The sequence below is a fragment of the Suncus etruscus genome, chromosome 3 (genome assembly GCF_024139225.1).
Source record: "Suncus etruscus isolate mSunEtr1 chromosome 3, mSunEtr1.pri.cur, whole genome shotgun sequence".
NCBI lineage: Eukaryota > Metazoa > Chordata > Mammalia > Eulipotyphla > Soricidae > Suncus > Suncus etruscus.
Window position 1 is genome coordinate 16,656,540 of NC_064850.1, and position 22,262 is coordinate 16,678,801.

A 22,262-nucleotide genomic window follows, 5' to 3' on the forward strand; every position below is an offset into this window, starting at 1 on the left:
GCTCTAACCCTGAGAGCCTTCAGAAGGAGGCTCATGAGCTGGGGACAGGGGAAGGGAACAAGTGCTGCCCTGAAGAACAGCTGAGGGCAGCCAGGGTGTTGGCAGCCAGGCAGCCCCTGGACGTGGCGACCAGGACTGGCATGGTTTATTTTTAAACCTCTGTGAGTCCCACACGGGTCACGTGAGTAACACCCTAACCTCTGGTAATGAGCAGTAGTGAAGTACCAGCCAAGGACAAGCCTGCTGGGGTCTTGAGGGACAGACAGAAATGGAGCAGAAGAGAAATCATGGCAGCAACCTGGGTACAGGGAAGAGGGGGCAGGTCCCAAGACTAAAACGAAATGGTGGCCCTTAGAAATTGGTCAAAAGGCTTGAGGTGATGGGCTTGCACTCTCTCTCTCTCTCTCTCTCTCTCTCTCTCTCTCTCTCTCTCTCTCTCTCTCTCTCTCTCTCTCTCTCTCTCTCTCTCTCTCTCTCTCTCTCTCACACACACACACACACACACACACACGTCACAAGCAACACCACCTGCCAAGCTACCACCCCCACCACCTCCTTAGCTCATTTCTCTAAAACATATCACAGAATTCTACCCCCTCCCTTCTCTCCCTCCCACCAGCCTTTTTGCCACCTCCCTCCACGCCCTGCACACACACATCCCAACCAGCAGCCCCCACCTCACAACCCCCATTTCTCAGAGTTGACCTGAGGAGAGAGAGCAAGCCGGTACTGGCAGCCACCCCAAAGCACTGGCAGGCCGCCCCACCTACCCTGGCACTGAAGGAAGTCACCCCCAGCTGCCCTGGCATGCCCCATCCCCCCTTGGCAAAACCCCGGACAGCTTGACTGGTGCAGCCCTCAGCCTGTCACAGTGCTTCAGAGCAGGTGAAAGCAAGTCAAGCAGAATGACAAGGCCACAGCAGACTCAGAGAGAAGGAAAGCACCACCCACAGAGGAGGAGGAGGCCAGGGAGCTTTAAGCACCCCGTTTCCGGGGGTGTAGTCAGCAGGAAAGGAGGGGCCTTGCAGAGAGCCACGGTTGATTCTCACCTATAAACTAACACCAGAGGACTACATGTTTCCACATGCTCCTTGCACCTCATTTTTCTCGACTATAAAATGGGGATCATGGTTGTAGAATATGGAGGGGACAAACTAGGTTTTTTCCTCCAAGATGATAACACTCAGAAGGGTGCCTAGACTCTCGAACTGTTCTCATGCTATATTGGGTTCCTTACAGCGGAATTCTGTGTACTCCAGTACTCCATCTGCCATAGTCCTTGTCTCACCCAGTACCCAAAACTGCCCCACACCCCATCACAAGGCTACTGGCATCTTGTTTCCCTGTCCCCATACATGACACTGGAGGTCATGTTGGCCCAGCCACCAGCGTTCTAGGAGCCAGGCCCAGGGTAGCCAGGGGGAGCAGTGTTGTTTGCTGAGTAAATAAATCTGAGTCCGCCATCTTTGCCCTGCCCCTTCACTCACTGTCTCCAAGGACTACTGATTCTTCCTTCCAGTGTGATCTCAGGCTTTGCATTTCCCTTCTATCTCACACCTGAATCCAAGAACTCATTGATGAGCACCAGAAGGGCTTAAATGAAACCACCAGCTAGAGTTCCAGGGTCTGCACCAGTTTCTCCATCTATCCTACACAGCTCCTAGACCAATTGGCCATAGAGATGGAGGAAGAAAACTCATGGGCTCCACATTTACCCACGGCCAAAAAAAAATGCATAGAAACATTCCCATGGCAACTTGATGCTCGTCTGCTGGGTTCCCCATGCTCATGTTTTGCTCAAGTCTCTTGATCCATTCTAGTCCAGAGCCAACCACTTCTCACCTATCCACCTCTGATCTCTACTACAGTCTCCTAACACCCTACTCCTCCAAGAATCTGACCATGAACAGCCAAAAGGGCACCAGCACTAAAGCCAGACCAACATACCAGCTGTGTATCTTTGGTCAAGTCACTTGTTTCTGACGTATAATGGCCATGGCAACCCCTCTAGCAACAGGCAGAATGATTGAGGCTGTGAGGGATGAAGGTATGTGAAACCACAGGGTGAACACTATGTCTACAAGCAATACTCGATAATAAGTCCCCTCTTATCCAAGTTAGTCATTTGGTGTCTCTTTCTTTCTCTGTGCATTGAGTACACAGTCTATTGTTATTATGCCATGTAAAATTTCTCACTTGAATTTCAAGGCCCTCAAGAATGAAGAGAGCTTTTTATATGTTACTAGGAACCCCTAACACTTAGCACTCTGCTGGACTCATAGCATCCCACTCTTTTGCATATGTCAGCTCAGTTGATTTCTACAGTATCCTTGGAATCACACCAAGTGATTCCCTCATTCCCATTTTGTATCTCATGAAGCAGTTCTCAGAGGGGCTGGGCTTCTTTAGTCACGGAGTCAGTAGAAACAGCAGGATTCATGTTTCCAGGCTGTTTTAAGATATTTGAAGATGTCTTTTCCTTTCCCTTCTACTTCCCAAAAGTCCTTTCTAGTAAAAAATAAAAAGAGCATTTTGAAGCTGACGATCTAAAAGACCATTCCAGCAACCCTAACTCCAATACCCCAACACTACATGGTCCCCAAGCACTGCCAGGTATATATCCCTGGTCCCTGAGCACTGTCCAAGTGAGCTGGTGGACCACAGCACTGCAGCTTCATGTCCTCAGTTTCTTGCATTGAGCCTCCAGCCCTGTTGGCCAAGATTCAATGAGTGGTACCTGTGGGTGCCTGAATAGCATGTGAGAAGCTTTTCCATCCTTCCCCAAAAAGATATCAATCTCTGTTCTCCGAGAGCTTTCCCCCAACCCTCCAATCTCCACTGCACATTCCATTCACCTACTGGCAAGCCATAGCAGCCAGATATACCACATGTCCTGCATAGGCCATGAGCACATGGCTGGCTCTGCTGAGACAGCTGCCCCAGGCTGGACCAGTCAACCTCACCACCAAGAAATTGGAACTATGGGGCCGGGCGGTGGCGCTAAAGGTAAGGTGCCTGCCTTGCCTGCGCTAACCTTGGACGGACCGAGGTTCGATCCCCCGGTGTCCCATATGGTCCCCCAAGCCAGGAGCAACTTCTGAGCACATAGCCAGGAGTAACCCCTGAGCGTTACCGGGTGTGGCCCAAAAACCAAAAAAAAAAAAAAAGAAATTGGAACTAGACACCATTTGTCTCTTAAATGTAGACTTCTCAGTCCAGGGGTTATGGGTCCATTTACACAGAAAGACAGGAAAGACGATATTGGGGGAGGAGAAAGAGGGAAAGATGAAACAGAAGCTGCCCAGGGTCCCTTCTTTCCCAGTCCTAGCCACTTTCATTCCCTTTCTAAAGTTTGAAACTTCCCAAAATGGCCCAATCTGGGGCAAGTGTCCATCACCATTTCAAATACGTCTCATTTTCACTTCAGTCATTGATTTTTCTGCAACTGAAATGACAGGCTATGGGAGAGCAAGGTTCTTTCTACCAGGTGTTCTCAAATTCTTACCCAGGTATACTGCATGGGGTAGGGCTTGTCTCTAGAGCCCTGAAGGGGTGGGGCTCTGTCCCATCAAAATAATATTCATCAGTGTACTAATATGTTATCAGAGAATTGTGGCCTTTGTTTTCTCCCTCGAGTACAGTGCAGTTTTCCAGAGGCAAATGGCACAGTGTGGTAGCAGTCTCCACACTTGTGTATCCATGCTTAGCTTTTCTTCCTGTGTTGCTTTCTAATGTGCTAAGCGTCATGAGTTATAACACACCAGAATAGGGCCAGAGAGATAGCACAGCGGTAGGGTATTTGCCTTGCATGCAGCTGATTTAGGACAGATGGTGGTTTGAATCCCTGTATCCCATATGGTCCCCCGAGCCTGTCAGGAACAATTTCTGAGCTCAGAGCCAGGAGTAACCCCTGAGCGCTGCCAGGTGTGATCCAAAAACCAAAAAAGAAAAATATTTTAAAAAATTAACAAACCAGTGGCTGGAGAGAGAGCACAGCGGTGTTTGCCTTGCAAGCAGCTGATCCAGGACCTAGGGTGGTTGCTTCGAATCCCGGCGTCCCATACGGTCCCCTGTGCCTGCCAGGAGCGATTTCTGAGCAGATAGCCAGGAGTAACCCCGAGCAGTGTCGGGTGTGGCCCATAAACCAAAAAAAAAAAAAAAACCAGAACAACTTTGGGGGGCTCTCAACAATCTTTTTTTCCATGCTTTCTTTCCGGCCCCTCAACAATCTATTTTTTAAGAGGGGTGGGGGAAGGTGTGATAGCACAGCAGATAGGGCTTTTGCCTTGCATGTAGCCAACCTGGGTTCAATCCTTGGCTTCCCCTATGTTCACGTGCCTGTGAGGAGTGATTTCTGAGTGCAAAGCCAGGAGTTACCCCTGAATCAGGTGCCAGGTGTGGCCCAAAAATCAATAATACTCAAGGATAACTCCTGGCTTTGTGTTCAGAGGACCATATTTAGTGCTGGGAATTTGCCTTACTCTATACTGCCTCTCCACCCCAATGTCTTTAGGTAAAGAATTCCTGAAGCCTCAGGTCAGAGCAAAATAACAGAGGGTAGGGCACTTATCATGCACACGACCCACCCAGATTAGATCCCCAGCACCCCAGATGGTCCCCCAAGTTCTGTCAGAAGTGATTCCTGAGTGCAGAGCCAGAAATAAGTCCTGAGTACTGATGAATGTGGCACCGAAATAAAACAAAGAATTCCTGAGGCCTGACACCCTGAGGACCATGGCTCTCCATTCCTGTTATTTGAAGGAGGGGGAGTCAACCTCCACCCATAACACATCCCACTGAGCTTGTTCACCTGGCAGAATCTCTGTCCCCCACCCCCTGATCTGCCACCGCAGAGTTCGCACTTTAACGAGACCACCAGGTGCTTCACATTCACGTTCAAGTTTGAGAAGCCCCCACGGTGCGTCGATATCTGCTGATTGACTGGTGGTTTGATTGATAATCCTCACGTGGATGATTCACGGGGAAAATCATGAATTTTAAAGAGCTTTGATTTCTTGAGCTAAAGTTACCATGGACACAAGAATTAATTGTTGAGTCTGAATTCCCCTCGCCCCTCAGGGAATCTCCATTGTCCAAAGTCCAGGCGCTTATTCCCTTGGTATCCACCCTAAAAATCCATAGTCTTCAATAAACACTCAAAAGTGCCTGTGAACTGGCATTCTCGCTAAATGACAAAACACTGCAGCCCACAGTACTTTTACCTTTCGGTCAAGGTCATACCGGTTCCAAAATCCACTCCTTCCAGTGTGTAGTGGGCTTGGAGTTGAACTCACAGTTCTAACAGGGCAACACGTGTTTGTCACTGTCATCTTAGCCTCACTTCCTCCATTAGCCTCATGGCATTGCAGGCTGAGGGAGTGTGTTAGCATGGCTCAGTCTCCAGAAGTGAACTCTGAGTGTCTACATTTTTGGACAAGCTCCCAGGATGAACCAATGCTGCAGCTGGAAACACACCTTGAGATATAGAACCTCAAATACCTTCCATTTTGCCCACAGAAATGGGCAGGGTTGAGGGGACAACATGGATGAAGGTGTGAGCAGCCAACCGTGGTTTGCTCTCTGGCAACACGCTTTGTCAGGTGTAGCTAGTAACCCAGATAATTCCTGGCACTGCAGGGCCTGAAATTGCTGAAAAAGAACCCAGGTCCTTTCATTGAACCAGCTGGCAGATAATTATTGGGAGAGACCCCAGTGGTCTCCTAAGTTCAACTCAGCAGAGCCCTACACTCACCCCCAAAAAGGTAGGGGAAGAAATGGGAGAAATAAGAGCAGAGAGATAGCACATCAGGTAGGACATTTGCTTCACACATGGCCGACCCTTCGTTTAATTCCCAGCATCCAATATGGTCCCCCTTAGCCTGCAGGAGTGATTTCTGAGCACAGAGCCAGAAGTAACCCATGAGCACTGCTGGGTGTGGCCCAAAACCAAAAACTAAAAAAAAAAAAAAAAAAAATGGGGGGAGAAGAATAATCACAGCAGTCAGCAGCAGTTCAAATGCTTGCTTTCTAGGCATACAAGGTAAGTGCTTTATTCCCTATATTCGCACCAAATACAAATCACATGTCTACACATCTATGCACAATAAAAAACTACTACTTCCCTTTGACACACATCAGGTGACCCAGAACTCGCCTGGCCCCATCTAGCTCCACTCACGGTGTTCAGACTCTTTCAACTCCCATAAAGCTTTAAAAAAAAAAGGACTTTTTTGTAGTTTTTATTTGGGAGTCACATCTGGCTATACTTAGGTTTTATTCCTGCTTTGTGCTCAGAGATCACTCCTGGCAGGGTTGGGGGATCATGCCAGAAATTAAACTTGAATTGGTCACATGGTCAAAAGCAAGCACCTTATCCCCTGCACTATCCCTCTAGCCTGGACTTTGCTTTCTTGTTCCAGCACCCAAAGTGTCATTGGCTACAGCTGGCCACCAATCAGCTTGACTAAGGTAAAGGACTTTGAGCAAGGTATTTAACTCTCTGAGAGAAATAATACCAATTTATGAGAATGAAGGAAATATTAGTAAGGCCAGGGAAATGGTTCAGAGGACTAGATTTTTTTTTTTTTTGCATTCAGAAACCCTGTTTCTCCTGGCACCACATGGTCCCCCAAAGCATCATCCCTTGAGCACTGAGTCAGGGGTAACCAAAACTAAAAATAAAAGTACTGATGACCAACAGAAATCTAGCATGAGCCATATACGTTATCTAGTTGGTCCATTTTTAAAGTAAAAGGAGAAACAGGTGCGATTAATTTTAATAAAAAATATTTATTTAATGTTGGGGCCAAAGAGATAACAGCGGGTAAGGCACTTGCCTTGCCTGTGGCAGATCTGGTTTAGACCCTCAATATCTTATATGGTCCCCAAGCCCCACAAGAAGCAATCCCTGAGCACAGAGCCAGGAATTAAACCCTGAGCACCACTGATATAGCCCAAAAACAAAATAACTTCTTAGTTTAACCCAAATTGTTATTATTTTAATGTGCATCATAAAAACATTAACAAGGGGTTCTATACATATTTAATAAAGTCTTTGAAAAGTGTTGTCTATTTTACACTTCCAGCACATTTCAATGTAGAGGAACAATATCGCAAGCAGTGTATGCCCTATGTGACCAGAGCCTGCTGCCATAGGCTGTGCAGATTAGAGGACATAGCACAAGGCCACCATAGAGTAATCAGCCTCCCCATGGCAGGTTTTATTGCAAAGAGCCCCATCGTGCTGTCTAGTGGACAGCAAATACCAGGTCAAGTGTGTCTAAATGATTGGTGTTCTTGCAGAGAATTGAAATGAGAATACCTCACTCTGACAGGTATTCCAGCCCTGGAATGAGAAATTCTATAAGTTCTCACCAAATAAACACCTGAGTCCTCTTTGCACCTGTGCGTTCAGTTGTCTGGCTTTAGAAGGGACATGAGGGTGCAAATGAGACATTGTTTGCAATCTGTGGAGTTAAGTTTGGTTGAGGCAGAGAGAAGGGACAGAAGCAAGCCTCTAGGCAACCAGTTCTGTGGAGTTCATAAAAGTACGATTCTAAGCGCTGGAGCAATAGCACGGTAGTAGGGTGTTTGCCTTGCATACTGCCAACCCAGGTCGAACCCAGGTTTGATCCCCAGCATCCCATATAGTTCCTCGAGCCATCCAGGAGCAATTTCTGAGTACAGAGCCTAGAGTAATCCCTGAGCACCTTTGGGGGTGGCCTAAAATCCAAAAACAAGTACTATTCTATGTTCTACAGCCCCCTTCGGATGACAGAATTGCCTATTTGTGATTTTGTAAATACTACACACACACACACACACACACACACACACACACACACACACACACGTATGCACTGCCACTATTAAGTCATGGGTCTTGGTAAGCTCCTTCCTGGCCTTAACTAAAATAATGAGGTAAAACTGTAATGGGAACTTCATAAGGAATCATGAGGCTGGCCCAACCTGTTAATCAATAGTACCCTCTACACACACACACACACACACACACACACACACACACACACACGAGCAGCTAGATCCTTTCTGCACTGAGACAGGAAGAACCCATCCAATCTACCAAGAAATGATAAACACATCCCAATATCCTGAACCCAATCAAGTTTCTAATCACACCACTCCTTTTCAGAAGAGCATGCCAAATACCAATAAAGCTGGAATGAGAAGTTTTACAAGGTCTCCAATAAAGGTAGAGTGGAAGAGTAGGGGGAGTGGAGAAATGTGTTAGAGGTATAGCAAGGAAGAGTTGTGTGAGAAAGAGGAAAGTAGGCTGAGTTTCAAAGAAAAGCAACTAAAAATTATATGAGAGATAAAAAGAATAAGAACAGAAATAAAGCAACTAAAAGGGGGAGTGGGCCAGAGGGATCAAAGAACTAGAAAGGCTTATCCTGGTTCAATTCCCGGTGCCTGATATGGTGCCCCAACCTGCCAAGAATGATTCCTTGAGCACAGGAATAAGCCCTGACCATCACTGGATGTCTCTGTCTCTCTGTCTGTCTGTCTGTCTGTCTGTCTGTCTCTCTCTCTCTCTCTCTCTCTCTCAGAGCTAAAGAATAGATCACAGGAGACAAAGAAAGCAGTGACAACCAGGTGGCATCTCTGTAAACTGTACCATGTCATAGGCTGCCCAGGTACAATAAGAAGCTCCCACTCAGTGTGGACAGTGCCAGCTTGTAAGATGATACCCAGCTCCCAATCCCAAACAATAGTTGTTCCCCCAACTTCCTCCTTCCTAAAACCTCTTCCTTTGATATGTAAAAGCCCACCTGGATCATTCTGCCCTGCCCCACCCTGGTGGATTTTGTTCTGGATCATAAAGAGAAGCACTTCTGAGAGGTTGGTGGAGAGGCAGATAGCATGAGGCAAAAGGCCACAGACATCATGAACATCCTTTTCTGACTGCTTGGTGTAGTATTTCTTCACTGTTACCCTGCTTCTTCAGATCCAACTGTGTGGGGTTTAGAAATACGATGCCTGGGGTGATCTCACAACCCATGGAATCTTTATTTTACGCCAGCCCACTTGCCCTGGCCACCTAGAAACTCACTTATAGCAGTTTCTCATCGAACTTCTGGGGCAGGCCTGGAAAATTACATTTCGATCTGCTCTTCTGGTAATTCTGGTGAATAAAGTCCACTAGCACTACAGAAAAAGATGAGCTTGCCTGGTGACCCACTGTCCCCAAACCCCAGGGCTGCCCAGACTCTCCTCTTACCCAGAGCTGAAGGCAGCAGGTGGGCCTCAGTGGGCTCATTGCTTAGGCAGAAGACAGCAGCTGATGGGAAGCCCCTTACCTTCACCTGAGAGGCAGATGTCCAGCAGGACCCTGATGAGACCAGGGATGTTCCTGTGAGCCTCAACCTGAGGCCTCGGAGGAAACAACCTGGGTGCTCAACAGCATTCCCCCCAGCCTTGGCTGTGGCTATCAAGCGCTAGTGATTCGTTCCTTCCACCAGGCATTTCCTCACTGCACTTTATAGATTTCTAGTCTTTTCTTACCACTTCCAGGCCTCCAAATCTCCATGGCCTGCATGACATCTGCAAGGGAGATGGGCTCCAACTCTATGCTAAGGGAGTGATCCAAAAGCAAAGGTTCACTATGGGATTAGGGTAGGTTATGTTTTCCTGGGTGATGAGGAACAGGGACCACAGTCATACTTTTTCACTTTCACCCCAGTCTTCTCCCCCTTTCCAGCTATAAACTCTGTAGGTAATCATATGCGATTAGAGCTCTCCTTGAAATTTTTTCCTTCACTTTAAGTCTTTGCTGACAGCTTCTTAGAACCTGTTACTTTAAAGCAGGCATAATAGAAAGATCAAATGACATCATTTCCTACAAAGCCAACCTGGGTGTTCTTTCGTCAACACAAGGATCTATTAAATGACTGCATAAAGTGGAGCAGGTGCTGCTCTCTCTAGCCGAGGTGGGACCCTAAATTGGAAAAGGGCACAACTGTTTGCCTGGCCTTAGCCTACCCAATCATTTCCCTCTTTCCCATAAGCCTCTGGGCCCAGTCTTCCACCCCCTACTTACCCGTCCTCTGGTCCTATTCTTTCTCTTAGGAATATCTTCTTCTAAGTCCTCTTCTTCATTTCCTTCTTCAACATTTTCATCATTTTCTAAAACCCTCTGAAAGGAGAAGAAAATAAATAGAAAATTTGAGTGATCAAAGGCAAAGGAGAAACTGGGGTGTTGCTTTTACCCAAAGTATAGATACTTAGAGACCAGACCTAGAGACACTGCCAGGTGGAGTTTTCACCTGGATCAGTGCATTCACAACCCTGGAGTCCCTTAGTACTTGGCCTTCCTTCTACAATGGTCTTTATAACTGGCTATTCCCTGAGAAGACTCTCCTAATAAGAGACTTCAAGCAGAACTGGAAGAAGAGAACCAACTTTAAGAGCTTCAGGCCATATGTTCAATCCCCAGAAATACCTCAGAAGACAATGTAGGCTGGCCATTGGGAACCCCCACGCCACCATAATGGGTGCCCTCTCTGGTATGATGCACCCCAGTATACAAGCACCACAGTCAAGAGTGAGCCCACTTCAACCCAGCATGTAGGAACCCCTGATCCCCACAACCACATAAAGGCAAAGTGGAAATTAGTTCAACCATCTAATCCATTTTTTAAATTCTTTTAAGGGAAAAAAATACCTGGCCAGGGGTACTTTTCTATGAGTCCAAGATGTTCTGTCCTACTTATTTTCTTGACTGTAATTTTCCTTTTTTTTTTCCTTTAAAGAGCCACTTCAAAAATACAATCATGTTTCTCTTTTCCCTGCCTTTCTGGAACCCTGCCCTGCTCGATGAAAATAAGTAACTTCCTGTTCATGTCCCCAGAATTTGACATTAATGTGTTGTTCATAATCATCCCCATTTTTTTAAAAAGAAAAATGGGTTTTCATTATAGTACATTACTTGTAATGAAGCTTAAAGATCAGGAATTTCATTATCTCTCTTCCTCAGCCCTCTGACTACACCACAGCAGAAAATCCAATTTCCATTTTACAGATGAATAAACTAAGGCGGCACATAGTTTGATGTGGCCAGGAGACAGCTCAGAGGGCTTGAGTACATTCTTTGCATGAGGAGCCCCTGAGTTCAATTCCCAGCTCTGCATTGGCCCCCAGGACCACCATATATTACCCTAGAAGCCCTAGAGTCAGCAATGCATCACTGGGCCAGAGCTCTGAACCATCCAGTTATATCCATTAACCAAGGATCTCTGAGAGAGGTCCTGAGTTCCACCCTCACCTCAGCATTGTGGGGGGTAGCCCTGGTGGTTCCTGAACACTAAAGAGTATAATTTTTGGTGGCTCCAGAACTGTCAGATATAGCAAATAAAAAGGTGAAGTACAGTGTACTGTGGCTTCTCTGTCATTGTGGGCAGCTTAAACTGCCCTTGAACTTGGGCTGTGAACCAAGAACAGGATTCTAACAGAGAAATGCAGCACCAGCTGGGGGTACAGCTTGGGACTAGGGGTCAAGGCCAGGGCAAGCCTTCCTGCACCACAGCTTCCCGAAGTGTGGGTGGGCATATCAGTGACCTTCAAGCATGACAATGATGAGCCAAATGCAGTGCAGCCCTCATGAGAAGATGCGATACATGGCTGTGGGGGTGTTCTGCCCCCCCCCCCATGGCTGTTGTTCACCTTCCCACTCACAATACTTTCTGTGAGAAGTCATTTAATTATATTAAGTTCCAAGGGCCTCAAATGTGAAGGTCATTGCCTCTAACATCTCAATGCCACTTGAACTCCGTACATATTAAGGAGGTATTTAGCCTCTGAGTTGGAAGACTAAGATGGGTGGTGGGTGCTGAGTTAGTCCCAGGATGGACATATTGCCTAGCTTCAGGGACCAGAAGGATAAAGACTTGTTCCTATAGGCTTCCCTAGGAGCCTAGAACCTACTCTGCTCCCACCTTTGGCTCAGTGCTCTTCCACCACTATGTGTTTGCATCTCTATAATGTGACCCCCACCCCCAGAAATCCATCTGTCCCCTTCTGGAGGTCACACAGACCTTGTGTTCAGGGCTCAGGAAGAAGGGATGTCCTGTCTTGGGAATGGAGGGGTGTTCAGCCAGAAACACAGTGACTCCTTCACTAATATGCCTGCTAAGCCCATCTGAGAACTTGCTAGAAAACAAAGAGGAAGTAGACGAGGAGGAAAGGAAGAGGATGAGGAGGAGAGACATGAGGAAGAGGAGGAGGAAAGGAAGAGGAGAAGAGACAGAGTGGAGGAAGAGGAGGAGGAGAAGAGACAGAGAGGAGGAAGAGGAGGAGGAGAAGGAGAAGATACAGAAAAGGAAGAGAAGGAGGAAGAAGAGGAGGAAGAGGAAGAAGAGTGGAAGGAAGAGAAATTCCTTTGTAAAGATTCCATTCTCTCTGGCCTGGAACATGGAGAAAATCTATCTGGCATCCCTTCCTCCATGGCCACGCTGCATGCAGAGCCAGCTAGAGGAGGCACAGCTAGGGGAGGGCCACTCCTAGGCTCAGCTCAGCCACATTCACAGCCAGTAAAGGGTCAGGCATTGGGTGCCTGAGCTGTATTAGTGAGCAAGACCCAGTCCTAGGCTGGGCTGAAATAATGTGCTACTAGAAGTAAATAATAATTACACAGACAATAAAAACCCCTAGCCCTCCAATGTTCCTCAGTGCCTTCTAAGGGGCTAAGAGGATGGGGCAGAGTTGGGCAAAATTAGTACAGTAGGATTTCCACTCATCAGAGAAACTTGAAGGTGAAAGAGAAAGAGGAAGATCTTTTTTTAAAAAAAAAATGTGAGGGCCTACGGAGTAATAGCACAGCAGTAGGGCATTTGCCTTGCATGCAGCCAACCCTGGACTGACCCAGGTTTGATTCCTAGCATCCCATATGATTCCCCCCGAGCCTTCCAAGAGTGATCTCTGAGAGTAGAGCCAGGAGTAACCCCTGAGCACCGTTGCGTATGGCCCAAAACCAAAAACAAAAATGTGAGGCCTAGAATAGGCCTGAGTGGGCCTGTAGGGTTCTTGGGTGACAGCATGCCCAAGAGCGAGGGGGAAGAGATGGAGCCTGAGGTAAAGAGGAAAAATAGGACCCAGGAAAAATGGAATCCCACTTAGACCCTTGAGTCAGAAGCAGAATGAGAAAGCTATAGAGTGAGCACAACTGGACTGGCAGAAACAGACATAGTAAAAAACAGGGTCTGCTCTGAATTTCCCTTGAAGGCTCTCTGACAATATTTCCCAGTGTAGTAGATGTTGGGGGAGGAGAGAAAAATAAGTGTGGGATATGCCCCCAAGGTGTGTTCATAAACTCCAGGGCTTAAGGCATTTTTGCCTTGCATGAAGCTGACCTTATTTTAATCACGAGCATAAAATATGATTCCCCCAAGTTCCACCAGAAGTGATCTCTGAGCACAAAACTAGGAGTAGGCAAGCCCTAAGAACTATTGGATATGGTCCCAAAAAAACAAAGCAGTCTGGTCTTTCCTGGGTGTAACTGTTGCTGGTGAAGAGGGACACAGATAAGCCATACTGGGACAATGACAAGGACATCACTGGACTGGTCAGCAAACCTGGGGAGGGAGTAGGAGGCCAGACCTCATGATCTGGTCAACATTCTCATTGATTCCCAGCTTATATAGGGTCTTGCCAGAACACCCCCCCCCCCCCCGACATCATGGTGTGCTCCTCAGCGTGGCCCCCATTTGTCAGAATGTACTAGCTGGGGGCACTGATGAAGCAAACACAAAACACACCTGTTATTCAGGAAGCTGTTCTTGTCATACATAGTTCAGAGGGAAATATTAGACTGGACTTAAAAGTAGTATGCGAGGCCCAGACATAACACAGAGTTGAGAAACTTGCCAAGCATACAACCGACCCTAGTTTAAATCCCTGGTAAGTCCCAGATGTCACTCCTGTCCCTCCAAAGTCCGCCCTAAATAAATTTATTTTCTGCCTAAATAAATATTTTTAAAGTAATATGTGAACTAGGTGGTGTATATGTGAGACATTACATCAAATTTTAATTTCATTGTAATGATTTATTTCTTTTTTTTTTTTTTTTGTTTTTGGGCCACACCCGTTTGACGCTCAGGGGTTACTCCTGGCTATGCGCTCAGAAATCGCTCCTGGCTTGGGGGACCATATGGGACGCCGGGGGATCGAACCGCGGTCCATCCTATGCTAGCGCTTGCAAGGCAGACACCTTAACTCTAGCGCCACCTTCCCGGCCCTAATGATTTATTTCTAATTAATTATTAATGCCATTGTTTAGGGTTTGTATTAATTAAACTTATTATGATATTCTGTACTGACCATTGTATTTAGCCCTTGGGGGTTCAAGGCTGATAGATAAGCAGAGGTAGCAGCCATATTAAATGCCTTGTGAAAAAAAGTCTTTGGGGGGGGGGCGGTTTGAGCCACATCCAGCAGCACTCAGGGCTTACTCCTGGCTCTGCACTCAGAAATTGCTCCTGGCAGGCTCAGGGGACCACATGGGATGCTGGGCAGGGATCAAACCTGGGTCTATCCTGGGTCATCCGCATACAATCAAATGCCCTACTGCTGTGCTATTGTGCCCTAGTGCAGGCCCATTGTGCAGAAGTCTTAAGAGTGAGAAAATAGGACAGGGATTTTGGCTTATGCTTAATATATACCTCACCTATTTCCAGCCTCAGCCCCACATGATCCCCTCTAGTACCAACAAGTGTGACTCAGTAGAGGTTAGTTGTTCAAAAATCTCTGAACTCTGGGTCCCCTGGGTCCTCTCTGGGTCCCCTGAACACTGCTAAAGAGATCACCACCAGGGCCCGGAGAGATAGCACAGTGGTGTTTGCCTTGCAAGCAGACAATCCAGGACCCAAGATGGTTGGTTCGAATCCCGGTGTCCCATATGGTCCCCCGTGCCTGCCAGGAGCTATTTCTGAGCAGACAGCCAGGAGTAACCCCTGAGCACCGCCGGGTGTGGCCCAAAAAAAAACAAAAACAAAAAAGAGATCACCACCAAAGGAGGGAAATAAACTGCTATGCACAGAAGAGTCAACCAGGGGACAAAAATCACCTTTTCTGCTAGAGTTAACACAAAACCAGGGTGAGACTGAGAGACTATTCTTCAGAGCTGATTACAGATCATCGCTTTAATCATCTTTAATAATCAACTGAGGGGCCGAAGCGGTGGCACAAGCAGTAGGGCGTCTGCCTTGCACATGCTAACCTAGGACAGATCGCTGTTCGATCACCCCACACCCCATATGATCCCCCAAGCCACAGCGATTTCTGAGCACATAGCTGGGAGTAGCCCCAGAGCACCACCGGGTGTGGCCCAAAAACAAACAAAACAAAACAAAAAAATTGACTAAGCTGAGAAATGGACAGGACTGAAGCGGAGACAACCTGGACTGGACAAGGCCTCTGTCAGTTTTTCTCACCATACTGTCTCCGGTTCTAGCACGGTGCCTGGCAAACCACTGGTCCAAATAATACAGTTTCAGGGACCAGAGAAAGAGTTCGATGGTCAGAACACAAGCTCTGCCCACAGGAACCCAAAATCTAATCTCCAACACTGCATGGTCTCCTGAATACCACCAGGAGCACCTCTAAGTTCACAGGGAGTGACCCCTCAAACAAAAACTCTACTTATACATGCAATTTTGAATGAATAAACAGAGGGGATGAAGGAAGAGAAATGAATTTCAGATAAATGGCTTTTCCTGGGAACACACTGAATCTAAAATATGTTTTCAAGTTTCCCAGCCATGTACCTAGAGAAAGGTGGGGGCACAGGCAGACATAGGTGGTCCCCGGGGTTCTGGAGATGGGATCTGGCAGCACCACCTCCCCTAGGCAGCGTGGGCAGAAATACCTGGATCTCCTGGATGCTCTCCTCCTCCCTGGTATCCACCTTCTTCTCTACAGCCTCCCCACGGAGCAGCGCCTCCAGGGTGGTGCTTTCTGAGGTGAGGCCGTCCTTCTTCAGGGGCAGTTCCACCTCTGCAAAGCCAGGACAGAGAAGCAAGGTCAAGTCTGGTTGAGAGAGATCTAGTTCCCGGGGTAGTAATCAGCATGTGGGTGCTACTTCCTGGGGACCAGGAGGCAAGGAACCCTGTAGGCCCTCACCCCACCTGTAGTTCACACTCCCAGCAAAATGACCTGACCTGTGAGCAGAGGTGGGAACACTAAGAACAGGAATAATAGAAAATTAGGAATGGTGAAGCATCCTGGGGAATCATCATAATGGGGAGTTGGCAGCCAGGCTCTTTCTTAAGGAACAGAGGGAACATTTAGAGGAAGTTGGAGAAGACGGCAGAATCTTTCCTGAGTACAAGCTGAGTCTTCAACTCCTAGAGAAGCTGCCTCTGAGGAACAGGGACACGGGGACACATAGATTCTTCTCTCTCCTTCCAATGGGTCTTCTGCTTCCCTGCATTGGCTGTCCCCTCCAGAAGCCATGGTGGAGACCTTCCACCAGAGTCAGATGCCTCATGTAAGGCAGTGGAAAGAGGGACAGTGATAGCTCGAGCAGTGAACAAAAATAACCATAATCAGGGCTGGAACAATAGTGCAGTGGTAGGGTGTTTCACTTGCACACAGCTGACACAGGACGAATCTGGGTTCGATCCCCGGCGTCCCATATGGTCACCCGAGCCAGGAGCGATTTCTGAGTGCATAGCCAGGAGTCACCCCTGAGTGTCACCGGGTATGCCCCCGCAAAAAAAAAAAAAAAAGAAAAACAAATAAAGAACCATCACCACAGGTTCTGTCCTCACTCATATGAAACCACTCCATCCCTCCTCCGCCAGACACTGCCCAAGACACAACAGAGCCCCACCTTTAAAATCACATCTAGAAAGGCCAGAGAGATAGTAACAGGGTTAAAGTATTTTCCCTGCTCGGGCCCGGAGAGATAGCACAGCACTGCTTGTGTTTGCCTTGCAAGCAGCCGATCCAGGACCAAAGGTGGTTGGTTCGAATCCCGGTGTCCCATATGGTCCCCCGTGCCTGCCAGGAGCGATTTCTGAGCAGACAGCCAGAAGGAACCCCTGAGCACCGCTGGATGTGGCCCAAAAACAAAACAAAGTACTTTCCCTGCTCACAAACAATCTCAGTTTGATCCTCAAAACCATCTACGGTCCCTGGAGCACCACCAAGATTGACTCTGAGCACAGAGCTAGATTTAACCCGAAAGCCAAAAAAATTAAAATATAAAATCACACCTCAGGGTTTCAACTCCCAGAGAAAAGAAGGTAGGAAGTAGAAACAGAATCTAAGATCCCTTGAGAGGCAGGCAACATTATGGAAAAAAATTTTAATTAAAAAAAAAAGCCGAATAAGCCGCTACAACATGAAGCTGGGGTGCCACATGAATCCCTCTGAAATGTGATCACATGAACAAAATCCTCATTCAGCCAATTTCGCCAAGCACCAAGAGGAGAATCAAATAAAGATGGAGCAATCTTCAGCATTGGGTGGGTGGCAACCTAAAGGGATAGACATTAAAGGACAGGCATAAAATCCATAAGCCATTCCAATGTTTAGGCTCAAAGGAAGGCAAGAGCAGTGTATAACAAGAAGAAAGGGGGCACAGCCTCCTTCCTCAGGGGATTGGAAAAGACCTGGGTGATGACCTTTAAGTTTCTCAACTTAGAAAAGACCCTTCAGTTCAGAGTCAGCAAAAATGAACCAGTGTCCATTGTCATGAATTTAGAGTGTGGATGGGAACGTGCTTCTGTCCCAAGCAAATTGTCCCAGTCAAAAAGACCACAATGGATCTTCTAAGACAAAATCTATGGCCTCGTGTCCTATCCTCAAAAGAACAGCAGGTCACCATTTTACAAGCTGGCATCATCACACATTATGAAGTTTATTTGTAGTGTTCCCCTTAGCCTTCTCAAGCCCAAGAGATTGCAGGCGTTAAGGCACTTGTCTTGCATGCAGCTGATCCCAGTTCAATCTACAATACCACATCAAGTTTCCAGAACACGTCCAAGAGCAGATCCCTTGTTAGAGTATACCTTGTTTTACTCAAAACAAAGATCATCCCTGGTTTCTTCATATCTGTTTGCAACTTGGTTGCACCCAAAACAAAGATTGTATTATATGTAAACCGGGCAAGACAGACTCAGGATAGCCTGAACTATCTGCCCTTACTTTGTTCTTACTTCCCCACCTGGGGGTATTTTCTGTACTCGATAAAAACAGTTCTAGCTCTCATTATGACAGATAGACAGCTCTCATTATGAGGTAGAAGATTGCCAGACTACATGTGTTTCAACTTCAGCCTGATTTAGATTATTTCACGAGCAACCCTGCTTCAGATTCATTCTCCTGGTTTTGGAGATATGCTGCATAAGGTGATTTTACAATCCCTGAGTCAGGTGTAAACAATGAACACATCCAGGTATGACCTCAAAACAAGCTCATCCTTTTTCCAGAACTAGATTGCACTTTAGAGTTAAAAAAAAAAAGAACTGACAGATTATTGTTTTGTTTTGTTTTATTTTGTTTTGTTTTGTGTCACACCCGGCAGTGCTCAGGGGTTACTCCTGGATGTCTGCTCAGAAATAGCTCCTGGCAGGCACGGGGGACCATATGGGACACCGGAATTCAAACCGACCACCTTTGGTCCTGGATCGGCTGCTTGCAAGGCAAACACCGCTGTGCTATCTCTCCGGGCCCTTATTATTTTAATTGTCTAAATTCATAAATAAACTGTCAGAGAGGCTCAGAAGAGTTATTTTACCAAAAGATATATAGCAGGCAAGAAAGTGCCCAACGCTCTTATAAAATGCCCTTACAATCATGAGAAGAACCACACACAGCATATTCTCACTTGTAGTTAACAGACCCTTGATGGTCACTGGTTTGCTAGAATTTACATGTTTGGCACATCATAGCCTACATTCAAAATGTGAAGGTTGAAGTCCAAGAGATAGCACAGCGGTAGAACCTTTACATTGCATGCAGCCAACCCAGGAGGGACCCGGTTCGATTCCCGACATCCCATATGCCCCCCCACCCAGCCTGCCAGGAACAAAGCCAAGAGTAACCCCTGAGCGCTGCTGGATGTGGCCCAGAAAGCAACCAATCAATAAATAAATAAAGTTTAAGACAATGTGAAGGCTGTTGTCAGTCTGTGTCACTTAATCCCCACAGCCACCTGAGAGGTAGCACAATTACCTACCCATTGTACAAATGACTGTACTAAGGCTTATGACAGTTTAGAATCTACTTAGAATCAAATAAGGGGCCATGTCTAACCTTCATGGTAATCTGCCTCCAGGACCCTGGTCTAGGTGTTTCTTTGGTCTTTCTAAACTTGTATGCCTTTCCCAATCCTTTTCTAGATCTCTCCAAGGTTTGGCCTGAGGCCTCATGAATACATTTTCTGTTTTTGGACTCAGCTCTATGTGTGTTGCAATACTGCCCTTGATGGGGTTGACTGATGGAGGGATGGAGGATGAGGTCTTTCCCCTCCAGCTCAGAGCATGCATCTGCCACCCTGTTCAGCCGATGGTTCTGAGATGAATGCATCGGATAAAAGGCTAGCAGACAGGCTTGTGAAAATATCAGCTTTATTTGAAGGACAAGACTGAAGCCAAAAGCCTCAGCATCAGTTCCAGCCAAAATCCCTTGCCTTCCACAGACCCTTGCTTTATCCCCCAGAATCAGGTACCACCCAATGGTGGGAACAGAATCAGGTAACACCCTAGGGTGGGAGCAGAAAGCCAGGTCACACCCTAAGGTAGGGCACAATCACCAATCAGGGTAGGGTCAGTAACATTATAATCCCATTGAAATGTTTACATACACAACATATATGCACCATAGTATTGACCCCAGATAGAAGTGTCCCAAAAATCCATCCTGCTTCCTCATAATTAAATTGACTTGCTGGGTTTCCCCCAATTCTTTAGCAGAGGAGCACTCTAGAAGAATCTAGGAGAAACTGAATCCAGTTGGGGGTCAATGAACAGAGTTCTCCCATAAGGTAAAGAAGGGTCCAAAGGTTCCTTCAGGACCACCAGAGCCCCATTTGTCATACGGAAAAAGAGCACAGAAAGATGAAGTTTGGGGCCAGAGAGATAGCACAGCAGTAGGGCATTTGCCTTGCATGTGGCTGACCCACGACAGGTTCCGGTTTGATTCCCAGCATCTCATATGGTTCTCTGAGCCTGCCAGGAGCGATTTCTGAGCTCAGAGCCAGGAGTAACACCTGAGCATCGAAGGATGTGACCCAAAAAAAACCAAACACAAACAAACAAACAAACAAAAAAAGATGAAGTTTGTCAAAGGACCCAAGAGAAATTTTGGCTCAGGTAAGTTCTGCTTACATGTGTTCCTAGAGGCAAAGCTTGGCCTTGCCACATCTCAGTAGTGGGGCCAGGGGACATTACTTAGGCCAAATGCTCCTTAGTGTTAAGTACAGATAATCATTAAATCTTTCTTCTTATGGCTGTGAGCTTTAAACAAAGGTACTGCCCGGCATCAGGAAATCCTGAAGAGATACCACCCCCAAAATAAATGAGAAATAGTGGCAAATGAGGCTCACCAGGGTCTAAATTATTATTGAGTCCAATAATACATTTTTATTGGCTAAGATATACACTTACCCAATTTTATATTCCCTAGAAGCCACATTTTTTTTTGTTTTGTTTTTGGTTTTTGGGCCACACCCGGCAGTGCTCAGGGGCTACTCCTGGCTGTCTGCTCAGAAATAGCTCCTGGCAGGCACGGGGGACCATATGGGACACCGGGATTCGAACCAACCACCTTTGGTCCTGAATCGGCTGCTTGCAAGGCAAACGCCACTGTGCTATCTCTCCCGGCCCTAGAAGCCACATTTTTAAGAGTTGAATACAACTAGTACACTCAATTTAATAATATTTTTATTTAACCCAATATATCTACAACCTTGTCACTTCAGACCTATAATCAACATCCTTTTAATCAATGCAATATTTTGCTCTCATCTAATCACATTAGGTCTTAAAAATCAGGTGTGCATTTTACACTTCCTGCTTATCTCAGTTAAGACAAGCCCCCATTTGAATTGCTCCATAGCCTCACTGGTACCTAGAGATTACCATATCGACAGTACCAGATTTAGAGCATGAAATTTAACTTTCACCATAATTTTGCTCCCCCAAATAGAAATGCATTAAAATGTTTTTGCGGGGAAGATATAGGGGATGAGACACAAGGACTTACACTTGGCTCTATGCTCCGGAATCACTCCTGGTAGAATCTGGGAGACCATATGTGATACCAGGGTTTGTATGCGGATTGACCGTTTGCAAGGCAAGCTACTTAACCACTGGACTATCTATCTGGCCCCTTAAAATGGTACTTAACACTGTATACTCACACCCGGAAGCACATCATCTGGAAGGCCATTGGCAAGCCCTGGTTTCAAAGCACTCTGGGGAAGGCTTGCGAGGTCAGATGACTGGTAACAGGGTGCCTTTCCAGCTACCAGCAGAGAATATATTCTTTGGCTCCTAACCACTGGAAGGAAGTCCCAGGGGGAAGAGGAAAAAAGAAGTAACCAGTCCAAGTTCTTGCACAATGCACATCCTAGATGCGCTCCCTTCTCTGAGCCCTCGGGGATTTCATTGATTCCGTTTTATTTTCATACCTCCTGTCTGGATATGGGATTTAGCCATTCTTTCCGAGTGTATTCATTTTGAGCCTCACAAATGTGGGGACCACATCAACCTGACAGGACCCATCAAACATCGAACATTAAAAGAAAATGGACCAAAACACACACACATAATTCATCTTTAAATTAGCCTGATTTTATACACATGGATATAAACCCATGGATCGTTACTCTCTGCAGAGCAGCAGCACAGCTGTCACCCAGGCCAGCCGCCTCCCCGGGCCCCAGAAGCAGCTCTGCCTCCACTTCTAATTGGGAACAGAGATACTCCTTGGGTGACTTCCAGCACAATCCATCACACCAGAGACAGCTTCTGTGCAAACCGAAGCAAATCGGTTTCCAAATAAGAAAAAAACCTCTTAGACAAACAAGGATTGAAGCATAGAAAGTCTTTAAAAAAAAAAAAAGACAAATAAAAACAGAGAGTGAGTGAGTGAGTGAGAGAGAGAAACAACAATTTCTCTCCAAGGCTCAGGACAGAGGGTCAGCCCTCCTCTCAGGTGTGGAAATCAAAGCCACAGGCTTCTGACATAGATGCCCCCAGTCCTTCACCCAACACACCAAGAGCTAAGCTTCCACTGGGTGG

At 46.6% G+C, this 22,262-nt stretch overlaps 1 protein-coding gene across 1 annotated transcript in view; it reads right to left on the minus strand.

The window, feature by feature from the left end:
- DPF3 (double PHD fingers 3) overlaps nucleotides 1-22,262 on the minus strand; it is a 298,015-nt gene that overhangs the window by 112,574 nt on the left and 163,179 nt on the right. The window contains exons 4-5 of the mRNA XM_049770448.1: nucleotides 15,878-16,005; nucleotides 10,058-10,153 (exon numbers count right to left, since the gene is read on the minus strand). Coding sequence (XP_049626405.1) covers nucleotides 10,058-10,153; nucleotides 15,878-16,005 — 224 coding nt within the window. The remainder of the gene's footprint in view (nucleotides 1-10,057; nucleotides 10,154-15,877; nucleotides 16,006-22,262) is intronic.